This window comes from Heptranchias perlo, chromosome 36 (genome assembly GCF_035084215.1).
Source record: "Heptranchias perlo isolate sHepPer1 chromosome 36, sHepPer1.hap1, whole genome shotgun sequence".
In the NCBI taxonomy this organism is placed as follows: Eukaryota; Metazoa; Chordata; class Chondrichthyes; order Hexanchiformes; family Hexanchidae; genus Heptranchias; species Heptranchias perlo.
The window spans coordinates 9,871,000-9,888,264 of record NC_090360.1 but is presented as its reverse complement, the minus strand read 5'-3'; the positions used below and the strand labels follow the sequence as shown (position 1 = coordinate 9,888,264).

The following is a 17,265-nucleotide window of genomic DNA, read 5'->3' as shown; positions in this document are numbered from 1 at the left end:
AATAGTATTTTACACCCAAGGAACTCCGCTAAATGAACCACGTGCAATAAAATGGTTCAGCATCAACAGACTATATTTTTAACAGTGATGAAAATTTTTTGTTTCTGCATTTACATATTTGCAAGTTAAAAAAAACTTTCAGTATTCTGAACGACTGCCAGATATAATAAACTAAAAATGTATTTAAATAAAAACATGCGGACAAAATATCTCTATTTCTACGTCCTTCCCTTACATAAGGTAATGTATTTCCTCCCCCCGCCAAACTTAAAGGACAACAGCATGAGGTTTGACATTTCGGTAAAGGAACTTTATTGGCAATTCTCATGATAAATGTTGATGCATTGAAAACATCTTGAGGTACTTTTAAAAAAAAAATACAGTGGGCACACATGAATGGACATGTGACAATTTTATCCGATAGTCGAATTTATTTTCATCCAATCTAGTCAATTTTAAATAATATGTTTTAATATCCACCACCGTCATTATAATAGAATTCAAGGAGGAAAGATGTTTGTTTGCTACAGTGAGTGTGTCATGACGTGGAACACAGAAAAAGCCACAGTCCATAGCCTTATAACAAAAATTGTGTTATAACATAGAGCCATGTAATGAAGTAGAACGCACCCATTACAAAGAGTTTCCAAAGCTTAAACATAACGTATACTTCATACCACCCAACACAGCTGTAAGTAATTTCCAGAATGGCTGTATCTTAAAGGAATGAAGGAGGACAACAACAAAAAAACAGCAAGAAGCAGGTAGTACATAAAGATTAACAGCAATGAAAACTTAAGTTAGAAGCATGCACAAAGCAACATTAAATAATTCACAAGAACTGCACATACAGATTAAAGACAGGTCGAGCACTGCAGCAAGTTTCAGTGCATAGATCTGATTCCAGGATGCGAGCTGTGCTATCAGGGCAAACAAAGTCAAATTATTTTTTCAGTAAAGGAAAGAAAGTAATTTTGAACCACTCTTGGATGTCTCCTAACTGCTGGACCAAGAAAGCGATGGTAGAGTCCCTAGAACAGCTCACTGGTCACTTGGTCAGGGGAATGGTTTGTATCACAGGAGAAAGCATGGCAAAAATAATGACTTTAAAAATTAAGCTGCAATAAAACTAGGCTTTGTAATATCAAAATGTTGTTACTTTTGCACTCAAACATTGGTTCTCAGATCCCATGCTGGTCTTCCATTTTTCTATTCTCTGTCGGGGCCAGTCTCCACGGCCATGCTGCAGTCCATTGTTAAGATGTTAAGACAAATAACTAAACATGTTCATGGGTCTATGATGCTGCCAGTTCTGGAATTTGCACCTGTGTACATTATGGAGTACAGCCAATGGAGGAAAACTCACGTTTGCAGTCGGTTGCATTCCTGCATTATAAGAGTGCCTTAAGTCGGTTGTTCAGAAGAATTTGCGTGGTTGATAACACGAGTCTATTAATTGTAGATATGTATATAAAAACAGAGTATTTGCCAAGATTAAATTCAACTCTGAAGCCAGCAATTTAAATTCCCAGCAGATCCAAGCTAACCTATTTCAGAGCAATGATTAGGTAATACAGAGACACCCTCAGAAATTTGCTGGTATTTGCAAAATGGCAAATTTGAGTAAACTATTGCCATTAGTACATAAAAACTTAACCCACCCTATATTGTCAAAGCAGCGGTCAGACCCAATCCAAATTGACTATTATTATGTGTGCGCATTTCAAAGTTCTCAGAACACGAGAATAAAGTCTTCAACTTCTGCTTCCAACTCAATAGTTGGATGAAACTGGCCTGTCTCCTGGACCTAGCGGAATGTGTCTTAGGAGCAGAAAAAAAAGCAGCTTTGAAGCTGCTTTCACAGCCAAGCTTGACAATACTATCAATCCTAAAATATAATTCACAATGTGGCTGTGTTTCATTGCATGGTAAAAATCAGAACAAAGCCGACAGTATAAATGGGGCAACTTAACTCAACTCTCACAGATTTGTGTATTGTCTGAATTATGGTACCAGTTATAGACCAGACATTAAGAAATATCTGTGCTACAATACCATCTACAGATGGCTGCAACTTAAATAGTATTTCACGAAGGAGAGCTTTCTATTCAAAACACTTTCCCTATCTGTGCTTGAAAAAAAAGTGCATCAAATATATATCTTGCTCATCGTAAAATAGTGTTCGTTTTGCAGCCTTGTGCACACCTACTTTTATGGATCTGGCAACACAAGTTATAAAAAGCAATGGTAACTCAAATTAAAATGGATGAGAGTATGTTTACAAAGCTGTATCTCTGGGATGTCTTGAGAATTTTTTTTCTTTGCACATTCAGATTGCCAATTAACCTTGCCAGCTGCACTGCAAATAGACTTCATCACTGTTAGATTGATTAAGAACACTGTGTTAAATATCCATCTCAGTTGAATTTGTTGACAGGTAACCACATCATCTTATTCTACGTGGATGTCTGAGCTTTTTGAATTGCCAATGGTGTCAGGTATTTTGGTATGAAGATATAATTTTACATCTGTAAAGTAGCTGCTTGATGCTCAAAACTTTTGATCTCAAAATTAGTTGAGCAAACAAAATTCCATTATGAACTGTATTTTACAACTGGTCGTCTTGTCAAGCTTAGGTGCAAAACAGCTACAAAGCTAAAGTTTTTGCAGCTATGACGACACTTTCCCCTAGGTCCAGGAGAAAGGCCAGTTTCATCCAAGTATTGAGTAAGAGGCAAAAGCTGGAGATATTTTCTTGTGTGTTCTGAGAACTTGCTGCAGCATAAGTAAAATGAAAAAAAAAACTTGCATTTATATAGTGCCTTATCACAGCTCTCAGAAATTCCTCAAAGGAATTCAGATACAAAGAATTACTTGGAAGTGCAGTCATTGTTGTTATTTAGACAAACTTGGTAATCATTTTGTAAACAGCAATGAAACAAATGAACAGTTAATCTGTTTTTGATGGTGTTTGGTTGAGGGAAAGTGTTGGCTACACTAGGAGAAATTGCCTAAGAATTGCCTTAATTGTGTCATTAAATGGAGTCAGTAGACTGAATGCTTGGAAAGGAAAGGACTAATACTGATTAAACCATGAAGGTTTATGCAAACAAAACATTCCTTACTGTGGTTAGAAGACAAGCCATCAATGCTGCAGGCCCTGAGATGGCTCATTAAGGGGAACATAAAGATGCCCCATCTTATCTGGACCTGTGTGAGACCCTTTGTGAGTAAAGACATGAGAAGCTAGAGTAAATGAGCAACCTGGCATGCATGGATGCCAATGCTTTATTGATTTGGAAGTCATCAAGGGTACCAACATGGTTGTGTGAAATGACCGATACCCAAAGGGCTGAACTCTTCCAACATGTGTCACTTAAATTGGTCAACAGAATTGAGGAGATTCTTAGGGAATTAAGGATATATAAGATGATGTTTTTGACACTAAAGTCCTCAGTCATAGTTCTTGTAGTAGTAGTCTTTGTAATAGAAGGTGTAGAAGTCCTTTGTTGAGTGTATGTAAAAGGGTATCTCTTGAAAATCAGAAAGTGCATCTCTGAGCGAGAAAGTATGGCTTTACCAGCCAGATAAAGGCAGAGATAAATGTACCACTTGGATGTACAAGTTTCCCTGTGATCAAGGGAGGAGAAATTTAAGACAGTTAGTCCGGATACAGCAATTGTGTAGACGGTGAATTTATCCAGGAGCAGAAGATTCAGGAGCAATGGATAGCACCTCTACAGCCAAAGGTTCCTCACTCTGCCGTCTCACAAGACTAAGACCATTCTCCCAGTGGATGGCAAGGCAACCAGTTCATCCACGCCAGCTCATAATGACACGGTCATATAAAACATTGGAAACATTGCTAACTAAAAGCATATATTAAATAGATTAGCTACCTAATGCTGTTAACTTGTCAGCTATCCAATGAGCCTAATGCTAAATTAATTTCACTAATTTATATCAAGCTCAGATACTATTTCAACCATAAATTTATAACCAGCAATCAGTTAATGCTGAATTACTGTGATGTAACTTAACTGCCTTTGTAACCTCTTATCTATTTTGTCAATTAACTATCTATTAATTATTTTCACATTCAATGCAAGTGTTGTTAACTATGATTGAGAACTAAATATTGGCAAGACCGTTCCCTAGCCACCGGCTCCATCCCTTTCCCTGGTCACTGTCTGAGGCTGAACCAGACAGTTCGCAACCTTGGCGTCCTATTTGACGCCGAGATGAACTTCCGACCACATATCCACTCCATCACCAAAACCGCCTAATTCCACCTCCGCAGTATTGCCCGTCTCCACCCCTGCCTCAGCTCATCTGCTGCTGAAATTCTCATCCATTCCTTTGTTCCCTCCAGGCGTGACTATTCCAATGCTCTCCTGGATGGTCTCCCATTCTCCACCCTCCATAAACTTGAGCTCATCCAAAACTCTGCTGCTTGTATCCGAACTTGCACCAAGTTCCGTTCTCCCATCTCCCCTGTGCTCGCTGACCTACATTGGCTCCCGGTCCAGGAACGCCTCGATTTTAAAATTCTCATCCGGGTTTTCAAATCCCTCCATGGCCTCGCCCCTCCCTATCTCTGTAACCTCCTCCATCCCTACAACCCTCCGAGATCTCTGCACTCCTCCAATTCTTGCCTATTGTGCATCCCCGATTTCAATCGCTCCATTATTGGCGGCTGTGCCTTCAGCTGCCTAGGCCCAAAGCTCTGAAGTTCCCTCTTTGCCTCTCTCTCCTCCTTTAAGACGCTCCTTAAAACTTATCTCTTTGACCAAGCTTTTGGTCACCTGTGCATTACCTCCTATGTGACTTGGTGTCAAATTTTGTTTGATAATGCTCTTGCGAAGCGTCTTGGGACAATTTACTATGTTAAAGGCGCTATATAAATGAAAGTTGTTGTTGTATGGTTAATAAACAATTGTTAGTTTATGATTTTATTGTCTGACGACATCTTTGATAATTGGCAAGAAAGGATTAATGAATTCATTCAGTAGCATCTGCGAATCCTGATGGGAGGTTGGTAGTCTAAATGTTAATATAATCCAAACTGGTTGATGCAAGACAATTCGGCATTAACTTCCAAGCATAGACTGGGTGGTAAACCCCAGATGGTTCCTTCAAGAGGAGTTACGGTGATATGATTAACAATTTCTCTGGTGCCCTTGATGAATATTCTTGCCAGGGTGTTGATCCCAGTGTTATTACACTGGGACACCCTGATCTTCTTTAAATACTGCCCTGAGATCTTTAATGCCTACCGGAACCACTGGAACATGACATGGGGCCGCAATTTAATGTCTCAACCAAAAGACAGCATCTGCTGATGCAGCCCTCCTTCATTGCTGCATTAAAGTCTCAGCCCAGATTATATGCTCTGATCCTGTTTGGAGTTAAACCCACAACCTTCTGACACCGAGACAAGAGTAGTAGAACTGAGCCAATCTTACCAATACTCTTTATTTTCATACCTTCACTGAAAAACGATTCTAGCTTTTTTTTAAAAAAAGATCTTTTATAGAGTTGAAAGAATTTTAAAAGGAAAAGTTACTCCCTTAGTGGATACTATCAAACCATCTATGTATGCCTGGCGATACTGTCTTTTATTTCCAGAAGTGCATAAGTTCCTAAACTTCAGCATATTTAAGTGGGAAGTACTGTAGCGATTTTAGCCAGTGAGAGCCTGAGTATATTTCCATATTTGATTTGTAGAAGACACTATGAGAAAACTGTGTAAATTCCACTCCAAAAAATTACTGCAAAATAGAGTAATTGTTAGCCCTGGGCTGCACAACCTAAGATATACAATCCTTGTTCACATGGGGCATAGTTCACTCATGGGCAGCCTGATACAAATGGTGAAAGGCAAGCAGTGTTCAAAAAGCCTGAACTCCCAACAATTTCTTTTTTCAGCCTGGGAGACAACCTAAAGCCATTCAGCAAAAATACACACTGAGTAAAGCAGCATCCTCAGTCAGTAAAGGGCTTTCTGGAGTCTGCTAGTTCCGGATCGACTCTCAAATGAAAGAAGCTGCCATGGGTTTTAGGTGACCCTTCCACATAACCAAATTCAACAAAGTGGCTGAGGAGGGAAGTAGACCTGGAATGATGGCTTTCCTTGAGACAACAAATGTCATTGTATTTCAATACAACTAGTGTATATTTTCAGAAGCCACATATTTTTTTAAAGAGTTGTAGGGAGTATTTTGAAAAAAAAACACACTTCTCCTTGACTTTCCCTCCATTTGAGAAATAATAGGAAATCACTTTTGATTGCAGTATTCGATAAAAACATTTCAATCAACGACTGAAATTATTATTTTTGATAGCTTGAGCTTTCAGGCAGACAGTAACTTAAAATTAATCAAAGGAAGCCTTTTCTTCAAGCCAGCACAGATTAATAGATTTGATGTAAAGACTTGTCACAGTTCATTGCTGAAACTAAATTCTGTTGTGTTTAGTCCAAGGAGAGAAAATTAGACTGCAGATAATAAAGATGTGTAAGGATCAATTAAAGTCAGTTTTTATTGCCTATTTAAAAAAGGTTTCTTCGGATTTTCCGAGTTTTAATTTTAGCCTAACAGGAGAAAAATCAGTGGGGAAATTCAGAGAGAAGTCAGTTTTTAAAAAGTTTTTATTTTGAACGTTTCTGTAACTGAAGATAACATGCAGTCAAGCTGAATGACGATCCACAATTGTTTACACAGTTCAAGGACACCATTTTATGGGATTCTGACTCTCACTTAGCCCCTAATTATTTTTCTAAATTAAAAATAACTGGCATCAGGTAGCAGAAGGGGAAAATTGGGGAGCTCCATTGATTTTAATCTACAAATGCAGACAGGCAGACATTACATCTGAAACGCGGGCAGCTGCAACACATACAGAACAGAGGATGTTAATGCCTCAGTGGCTGCGCACCTCTGTGAAATCTGTACCAACATTTATTAAGCTATTGATCAGGAAATGTAGAAATCTATGAAGCCTAGAAATTGTCATTAGTGGTAAAGTACTTTGCTGGTGGAAATTATGCGATACTATTCGTGGAATAGCCTCTTAACTTGAAGACAGTTTGTCTTATCGAACAAGATCTTGATTCTTGCATTCAGCGCACCTTAACAAGGTGCGAACTAGTGACTAAGTACAGCTGTTTCGGCCCAAAATAAACAGAGCACCTAATACGCCATAACCAGCAACTTTGAAATCGACGTTAATGCAAATGGGTAATGGTAATCACTTTTTAGCCGATATAAGTGTGGACGTTTTAAGTGATGGGGCCTGTACTACTGTATTCAATTCTCTAAGTCACTGAGTGACAATGATTAATTTGTAATTTCAGTCTTTTTAAAAATGTAAGTGATCATTCTGAAAAAGATATTAGGTATGTTTCAAGTCACATCATTCCAGTTCAATTAAAATTTCAACCGAGTAAAGTTGACTCCCACATACAAGCATCTTGTTCCAAGGTTTCACATTTCCATTTTCTGGACTAATTTCCAGTACTGATTCACCAGAGATATACAAGTTAACTTAGCAAATTGCCAATTACAGTGCGAGTATGACTGGTCCACTGAACCTCAAATTGTAGCTTCACTGTATACTATTTTCACACATGGGAAGCTCATTCTATGGAAATGTTTCCAGTAGACATCACCATATAGAAAATAAATACCTTTGTACTGTCTGAAACTTTGATCCAAGAGTGACTTTTGCCAACTATGTTCCTATGGTCCAAAGGCAACAAGGCTGAGAATTATTAATCCTGCAATATTAATTTTGATCCAAAACTAGAAACTTGGTGGAGAACTACACTTCAGTCATGTATTTTTATGAGCAACATAAAGAATATGATGCATGTTTAAATCAAATTTTAGATAGCTGAGAACTACAATATTTGTCACAGCAGGCTGAATTGCAGCACCTAATGTTACAGCACACGGAGCATTGAAAATCTCTCGTGACAATTTTCTTTTTTTCCTTCAAATACTTGTTCAAAATTCAACTGGTTTTAGTCTTCATCTCCTCCTTCCTCCATGCACAGGAATCAACAACGATTTTCAATGGATGCAGGAGGAGAAAGTGGAGAATTTGCCATTCCCAAAGATGGAACTCAGAAGTTATCATAGGGAGGAGCCTAAGATAAAGTCCAAGCATTCCCACCAGATGAGGCAGGGTTGATGAATGTTTAGATTTTACCAACTTTCCAGGTTGAAATCAACTTCACCAACAGGGTATGTTTTCCTATATTAGTATATTATTCTGAGTTACAGAACCTAAGACCAAGGGGAGGTACAGAAACTTTTTAAAAAGCATGTTGAGATCTTGCATTCAATCCAAGGGTGCCTGTTGAAGTGAGACTTCCATGCTTGCTTTGTGGAGGAGGAAATCTGAGAAATTCAAGTAACAAACAGGCCAGTGAGGAAAGTGGAAGACAACTACAGTTGCTATGTGGGTAGCGTAAAGAACATGGTTTCAAACCCAACTACTGAATAGCTGAAACCCTTAAAAATCACAGGGATCTCATAAGAATTGAGTTATTTGTACTTTTGATATCAGAATAGTTACAGATTTTTAGTCTTTATTAGACAAAATCATCCAAGGAGGACGTGAGCATTCATTAACTTACTGTCTTTATGAATGCTATCAATGTGTCTCGTTAAATGCAAAACAAAAAACCTAGGAGCAAGTGCAAAAATTTTTAAATGCCATTTTGATTTTATTAGAACATACCCAGCTCTGAAAGGAAAGTGTTAAATTCTCTCTTCTGTAAAATTTGTAGCGAGTTAATTAATTTCAGTTCAAATGAGCCAATTTATTATCCTCCCAGGAAACTGCATTCAGACTCAGTAAAATATGTGGTCATTTTCACAAGCCATACCTGTCATTGTACTTGGGCGGGGGGCTGTGGGTAGAAAAAAAAAATCCAGAAAAAAAATCCATTTGCTCAAGATCGATATGAATTGAATTTTTACTGCCAAGTTAGACTTGCATTTCATGTTATATCTAGACCCTGAACTAAAAGATGATTAAACATATTGCAATTTATTTTTACAGTACTGTAAGGCAACTATTAATATTGCTCCTTTTACAATATGCAGAATAAGTGAACTCTGCTGGTTCACATTGCAGAAATTCGATACAAATCTGTTACTCAGAAAAATATTTGAAGTCTATTAAGAAACATTTCAAAATGCCTTCTGGCAATATGGGTGCATCATTCCCCATTAATGATTTATTAAGCTGGTTTTAGTGAGAAAAATCACAGTGGTATATATTAATTACTACAAATACAAATTAAAGGCATACACCCTGTAATTTAATATAATGCTACACTTGAGAGCTGTAAAACGGAGAACACTGGTAACTGAAAGAGGGAAGGGGTTAAATATTGAGGTTCAATTTCAGCATAACTCTGCATCTGTCAACATTAAGCAAGTTCAACTACAAAGAAAATCATACGTTTCATCCGATGTCCCATATTTTTTCATTGTGGCAGGTTTGTGCTTAAAAGGGTAAAAACATTATGGATGATAATGTAAATACTGGTATTAGAGCATCTGGCAAATTCTTACTGAGAGTCTTCATCATTTTTATTTAAAGGTAGCGGAGTGTGCAGACAAAAACATTGTTGGTAAGCAGAATGAAAGCAATGTGCTTCTGTAATTTTAAGAGCACCCACATGTTCAAAAAAATTCCAACATATGCATGAAAACAGCCAACATTTCCATTTGCCTTCCCTCTTCTGATCTTTTAAAAGATTTATAGTTTTACATTAAAAAGTTGACAGGCAGGTGGCAGCAATTTAATTGAGTGGGTCTAATGTCATCATTACAAGTAATACTAGAATGGTTTCTGAAAATCAATTCATAGAGACGATTTAACACCTTAAACTTACTAACAGGCACTTCATGTTCTTGTATTATGCAGTCTGCTTTATTTTAATACACTAAACTTTCAGATTTCTGACTTTTCCCCAACAGGTAGAGTACAGTGGAAATGGCATGATGCAGTGATAAAGAAAATGATCATGAACGCATGTATACTAGCACCATTTTTTTTCAGCATTACATTATGCTTTCAGTTGAATGAAAATTTTCAGGCAGCTGGAAGGACTCAAAAGATTTTTGTATTTCTGATTTCCAACATTTGCAGCTTTTTCTTTTTACAGAAAATCATTTCAACCCAATACGCACAGGGTACCAGCAAAAGAGGGAAAAAACCTTATCCTTCAGTCCAACTATGAGATAGCCAAAGAACTTGCAGGTATACTGAATATACATGATGTATAGTCGGATTACTTTGGACAGCGCAGACACACGCAGACACACACACAAAGTCAAATATCTCTCAAGCTTGCAGAGACTCCAGAATCTTCCATCAATAATGCAAATACTTACCTAATGGTTTTAAGAAGATTTTTTCTAAAAAACAACATACACACAGGAAATTAAATCAGCATGTTAAATTTGCATTGGGAAAATTATAAAATGTTAATGGACCATCTGCATTTTATGGGGATTTTGACAACTTTAATGACAGTCAATAGAAATCCCTCTCTCTGGGGTTTGTGTACCTTCTGTTGTCTGACCTCTTCCTACATTTAATTTCTATACAAGTACAGTGGAAGCTTGATAAATGTTAAGTGATGTGAAAATGAGCTATCCTTGGATTAGTCCCACTGGATCAGGGAAAGAGAACAATAATTGGATCCAGGACTGAATTCTTAGAAATAGTATGCCAACATGTGAGGAATATTATATTTTTTGAAATACAGAACCTACTGAAATCATCAACATTTACGTCCTTGACTAGACTGGTAAGTTTACATTTAGTTACCTCAAGGATAGCTACATACTGCATCTCATACCATACACTACTGTGGTTTACATCCACAATGCTTTTGCAGGGGAAAGCAAGAAGGAAGATGACGAATGAGAGGAATGAGGAAGTAAAAGGTATAGTCAATTTGCACTACTCAAGAATGACATACATAAAGGCCTGGAACCACATTAAGCTCTCTACTAGCAATAGTGCAATACACAAAGAGAAGGGAGAGAGAATATTTTTGCATACAGCTTCATAAATTAACTCCATCCAAGCTTTATTGGATAACTGTATGAAATTCCACCCACTCCCACTTACCTTGTGATTCTCAGTCTTGACAGCATTTGGTATAAGAGAGATGACATGGGCAAACAAAATAAAACAAAACTGAACAAGTGCAAGGGTCAGGGATGTCTCTGAGCGGCTGCAGGACATTCTGGAGGGGGAGGGTGAACAGCCAGTTGTCGTGGTGCATATAGGTACCAACGATATAGGTAAAAAATGGGATGGGGTCCTACAAGCTGAATTTAGGGAGTTAGGAGTTAAACTAAAAAGTAGGACCTCAAAGGTAGTAATCACAGGATTGCTACCAGTGCCACGGGCTAGTCAGAGTAGGAATGACAGGATAGTTAGGATGAATACGTGGCTTGATAGATGGTGCAAGAGGGAGGGATTCAAATTCCTGGGCCATTGGAACTGGTTCTGGGGGAGGTGGGACCAGTACAAATTGGACGGTCTGCATCTGGGCAGGACTGGAACCAATGTCCTAGGGGGAGTGTTTGCCAGTGCTGTTGGGGAGGGTTTAAACTAATGTGGCAGGGGGATGGGAACCGATGCAGGAAGTCAGTGGGAAGTAAAGTGGTGACAGAAACAAAAGGCAGGAAGGGAGAGTGTACAAAACATGACCGGACAGATGATCTGAGAAAGCAGGGCAAAGACCAAGGGAAGTCTAGATTAAACTGCATTTATTTCAATGCAAGAAGTCTGATGGGCAAGGCAGATGAACTCAGGGCATGGATGGGTACATGGGACTGGGATGTTATAGCTATTACTGAAACATGGCTAAGGGAGGGGCAGGACTGGCAGCTCAATGTTCCAGGGTACAGATGCTATAGGAAAGATAGAGCAGGAGGTAAGAGAGGAGGGGGAGTTGCGTTCTTGATTAGGGAGAACATCACGGCAGTAGTGAGAGGGGATATATCCGAGGATTCGCCCACTGAGTCTATATGGGTAAAACTGAAAAATAAGAAGGGAGAGATGACTTTGATAGGATTGTACTACAGACCCCCAAATAGTCAACAGGAAATTGAGGAGCAAATATGTAAGGAGATTACAGACAGCTGCAAGAAAAATAGGGTGGTAATAGTAGGGGACTTTAACTTTCCCAACATTGACTGGGACAGCCATAGCATTAGGGGCTTGGATGGAGAGAAATTTGTTGAGTGTATTCAGGAGGAATTTCTCATTCAGTATGTGGATGGCCCGACTAGAGAGGGGGCAAAACTTGACCTCCTCTTGGGAAATAAGGAAGGGCAGGTTACAGAAGTGTTAGTGAGGGATCACTTTGGGACCAGTGATCATAATTCCATTAGTTTTAAGATAGCTATGGAGAATGATAGGTCTGGCCCAAAAGTTAAAATTCTAAATTGGGGCAAGGCCAATTTTGATGGTATTAGACAGGAACTTTCAGAAGTTGATTGGGAGAGTCTGTTGGCAGGCAAAGGGACGTCTGGTAAGTGGGAGGCTTTCAAAAGTGTGTTAACCAGGGTTCAGGGTAAGCACATTCCTTATAAAGTGAAGGGCAAGGCTGGTAGAAGTCGGGAACCTTGGATGACTCGGGAGATTGAGGCCCTAGTCAAAAAGAAGAAGGAGGCATATGACATGCATAGACAGCTGGGATCAAGTGGATCCCTTGAAGAGTATAGAGATTGCTGGAGTAGAGTTAAGAGAGAAATCAGGAGGGCAAAAAGGGGAAATGAGATTGCTTTGGCAGATAAGGCAAAGGAGAATCCAAAGAGCTTCTACAAATACATAAAGGGCAAAAGAGTAACTAGGGAGAGAGTAGGGCCTCTTAAGGATCAACAAGGTCATCTATGTGCGGAACCACAAGAGATGGGTGAGATCCTAAATGAATATTTCACATCGGTATTTACGGTTGAGAAAGGCATGGATGTTAGGGAACTTGGGGAAATAAATAGTGATGTCTTGAGGAGTGTACATATTACGAGAGGGAGGTGCTGGAAGTCTTAACGCGCATCAAGGTAGATAAATCTCCGGGACCTGATGAAATGTATCCCAGGATGTTATGGGAGGTTAGGGAGGAAATTGCGGGTCCCCTAGCAGAGATATTTGAATCATCGACAGCTACAGGTGAGGTGCCTGAAGATTGGAGGGTAGCAAATGTTGTGCCTTTGTTTAAGAAGGGCGGCAGGGAAAAGCCTGGGAACTACAGACCGGTGAGCCTGACATCTGTAGTGGGTAAGCTGTTAGAGGGTATTCTGAGAGACAGGATCTACAGGCATTTGGAGAGGCAGGGACTGATTAGGAACAGTCAGCATGGTTTTGTGAGAGGAAAATCATGTCTCACAAATTTGATTGAGTTTTTTGAAGGGGTAACCAAGAAGATAGATGAGGGCTGTGCAGTAGACGTGGTCTACATGGACTTTAGCAAAGCCTTTGACAAGGTACCGCATGGTAGGTTGTTACATAAGGTTAAATCTCACGGGATCCAAGGTGAGGTAGCCAATTGGATACAAAATTGGATTGACGACAGAAGACAGAGGGTGGCTGTAGAGGGTTGTTTTTCAAACTGGAGGCCTGTGACCAGCGGTGTGCCTCAGGGATCGGTGCTGGGCCTGCTGTTATTTGTTATTTATATCAATGATTTGGATGAGAATTTAGGAGGCATGGTTAATAAGTTTGCAGATGACACCAAGATTGGTGGCATTGTGGACAGTGAAGAAGGTTATCTAGGATTGCAACGGGATCTTGATAAATTGGGCCAGTGGGCCGATGAATGGCAGATGGAGTTTAATTTAGATAAATGTGAGGTGATGCATTTTGGTAGATCGAATCGGGCCAGGACCTACTCCGTTAATGGTAGGGCGTTGGGGAGAGTTATAGAACAAAGAGATCTCGGAGTACAGGTTCATAGCTCCTTGAAAGTGGAGTCACAGGTGGATAGGGTGGTGAAGAAGGCATTCAGCATGCTTGGTTTCATTGGTCAGAACATTGAATACAGGAGTTGGGATGTCTTGTTGAAGTTGTACAAGACATTAGTAAGGCCACACTTGGAATACTGTGTACAGTTCTGGTCACCCTATTATAGAAAGGATATTATTAAACTAGAAAGAGTGCAGAAAAGATTTACTAGGATGCTACCAGGACTTGATGGTTTGACTTGGAGGGAAAGGTTGGATAGACTGAGACATTTTTCCATGGAGAGTAGGAGGTTAAGGGGTGATCTTATAGAAGTCTATAAAATAATGAGGGGCATAGATAAGGTAGATAGTCAAAATCTTTTCCCAAAGGTAGGGGAGTCTATAACGAGAGGGCATAGATTTAAGGTGAGAGGGGAGAGATACTAAAGGGTCCAGAGGGGCAATTTTTTCACTCAAAGGGTGGTGAGTGTCTGGAACGAGCTGCCAGAGGCAGTAGTAGAGGCGGGTACAATTTTGTCTTTTAAAAAGCATTTGGACAGTTACATGGGTAAGATGGGTATAGAGGGATATGGGCCAAGTGCAGGCAATTGGGACTAGCTTAGTGGTATAAACTGGGCGACATGGATATGTTGGGCCGAAGGGCCTGTTTCCATGTTGTAAACTTCTATGATTCTATTCTATGAACACAGTAAAACTTAATTTAGATCTTTCACAAGTGGCGTGCAAAATTCCAGACCACAACAGGGTACCATCTACTCCTGATAATTCAAGTTTTTTTGCACTAAAATATTTGAATTATTCAATGATGTGAATTAATATAATACAACAAAGTGCAAATTTAGTGCTTTAAAAAAAATGAATTATCATATAATTTGAATTGAGTAGACTGTACAAACAGCATGCTTCCAGGCCTTGGCTACTGTTGTCCTTGCCAAAATGGTCCTACATACTTTCAGATACACGGATCAAGAGTGTGAAATATCTGTGCTTCCCAGTTTCTTCTTGATGTACCCAATATGCATTGCAAAGAAAAGATTTGAGGGAAGAGTCCAAGAGGTTTGGACGACCTCCTGTGTTTAAAGGACATTAGTTCCCTTCTCCCCCCACTTTTGTTTTTCTGATTATTTGCTGCATTTCAACAAATTCTCAGAGACTAATAGCAGAGGTAGCCACACAAAGATTGAACTCTCAAAAGACTGACACCAATGTTGAAGTGCAGACATATTGCTGAGGTGGCTGATCTCATCCCAGTTTCTTTCCCCAGTGTTAACTGAAGAGCCCTTGAAGTACAATTTTTAAAAAGACTACATTTATGGAGGTTTTCTGTGGAGAAGGACATAAGATAGTGTTACTTTTTAAGACGAAAATAAAAACATATTGTGCAGGATCTGAATGTTTTTGACACCGAGTGCAGGTACATCCTAATATCCACTGAAATTACTAACGTATTCATTAAAAGTAAAGTATCCCAGTTAGGGTTTAGCCAATGTCACCAACACATAGAAAAGAATATTATTGGAATTATTTTAAAACAAAGTGAAAGCAGGATTGATATCATGCCCCATAATATATACAAGTTATGTTGGTCTAATATTGCCACTTAAAAAAATGTGCAAGATGAGATTTCAAAATTGCATAGTATAGATTCACATTCTCACAACCCCACCTGTAATTTTCTTACCTCAGTACAAAGGTAATTCAGGATTGTGAAGTCCCATTTCTTGGCAAATCCTGCATTATACTTCAGTATTGCATCCTTAAAAAAAAAAGAATAATTTCCAAGCATTGGTTATTCAACTGGTTTCAAAATAAAGAATCCTTTCTCAGCAGTGATAATTGCCAAGGTTATGCCACAAGCATGCCCCTGCTGTAAGTTAATGTAACCAGCCAGGAACCAAAACAAGGCAAGGATGAGCAGTTCAGGGAATGATAAACCAGCAAGCCAAGAAGAAAGCAGATATAGCGGCATATGGTTGAATCTAAAAACAAAAAGGGACTGAAAACACCAGCATATCGCAGAAAGAGAATTAATGACAATTGGGGAAAAAAAACAAAATCGAAGAGAGAAAATAGAGCAAATCCAAAGAAAATTTATAAAAAAACACGATGTGAAAATTCTGATTATAACTAAAGGAAAGTTGAACAAATTGAAAGTGCACTCCCATAATCTGCCTCTCGAGCACTGTTGCATACCACAAAGAATTTTCTTCTCTTTTTATTTAACCACAACGACACTTAAAGATTACTCTGTTTTAGTATTTTTTTAAATCTCAGTTACTTTCTCAAGATTTACCACAGAGCCATGAAAACCAAGATTCCAGCTTTATTCCTTGGCCTCAGCATCACTGGCTTGGTGGATGGCAAAGCAAAAAAAAAATCATGATCAGCATCCTGCTCCAATGTGTTTATGTGGGAGGACAGCATTGAATTTGGTTGTGATACGCTCCATAATCAAACAGACCACCAACATTTACCCTCTTGCCTGACATGAGAAAATGGCCACCGGACCTGCGCCAGCTCTCTGAAAGAGCTAATCCTCTCATCCCATTCCCTTTATCCTTTTAATTTTTGAATATTTATCCACTTTCCTTCTGAAAGCTGTTATCACTATTTTTGGTCCCTGTCCTACAAGAAATTGTCCTCACCTCTCCTTTCGTTGTTTTGGTGATGACCATAAATTTAAGTCCTCTAGGTACCAATTCACCAACACTGGACAGTTTTTCTCAATTTACCTTGTCAAAACCCCTTCTAAGTTTGAACACCTATCAATCACCACTTAATCTTCTCTACACTGATGAAAAGAGCCTCAGTTTCTCCATTCTCACCTCTTAACTAAAGCCTCTCATCCCTTGCATTATTTTATTTTTTTATTTGTTCTCGGGATATGGGTGATGCTGTCAAGGCTGCATTTATTGCCCATCCCAATATACCTTGAGGAGGTGATGGTGGGTTTTCTCCTTGAATCACTAGTCCTTATGGTGATGGTGTTAGATAGGGAATTCCAGGATACTGACCCAGCAGCGATGAAGGAATGGTGACATATGCCCAACTTAAGGTGGTGTGTGACTTGGAGGGAAACCTGGTGCAAAACTTGGAGTAGATGGTATTCCCACAACGTTGCTGCTCTCCTTCTTGGTGGTCAAGGTCACAGTGGAGGAAAGTGCTGCTCAAGTAAGCTGGATGAGTTGCTGCATTGCAGCCCACAGATCATATATACTGCAGCCAGAGTATGCTGGTGATGGTGGGGGGGATATTGAGTCTGATG

The 17,265-nt window shown here is 39.2% G+C and overlaps 1 protein-coding gene across 2 annotated transcripts in view; it reads right to left on the bottom strand.

Annotated features, from left to right (window-relative positions):
• parga (poly (ADP-ribose) glycohydrolase a) overlaps positions 1-17,265 on the bottom strand; it is a 163,481-nt gene that overhangs the window by 124,460 nt on the left and 21,756 nt on the right. For both annotated transcript variants that reach the window (XM_067972525.1, XM_067972524.1), the window contains exon 7: positions 15,682-15,756. In XM_067972525.1, coding sequence (XP_067828626.1) covers positions 15,682-15,756 — 75 coding nt within the window. The remainder of the gene's footprint in view (positions 1-15,681; positions 15,757-17,265) is intronic.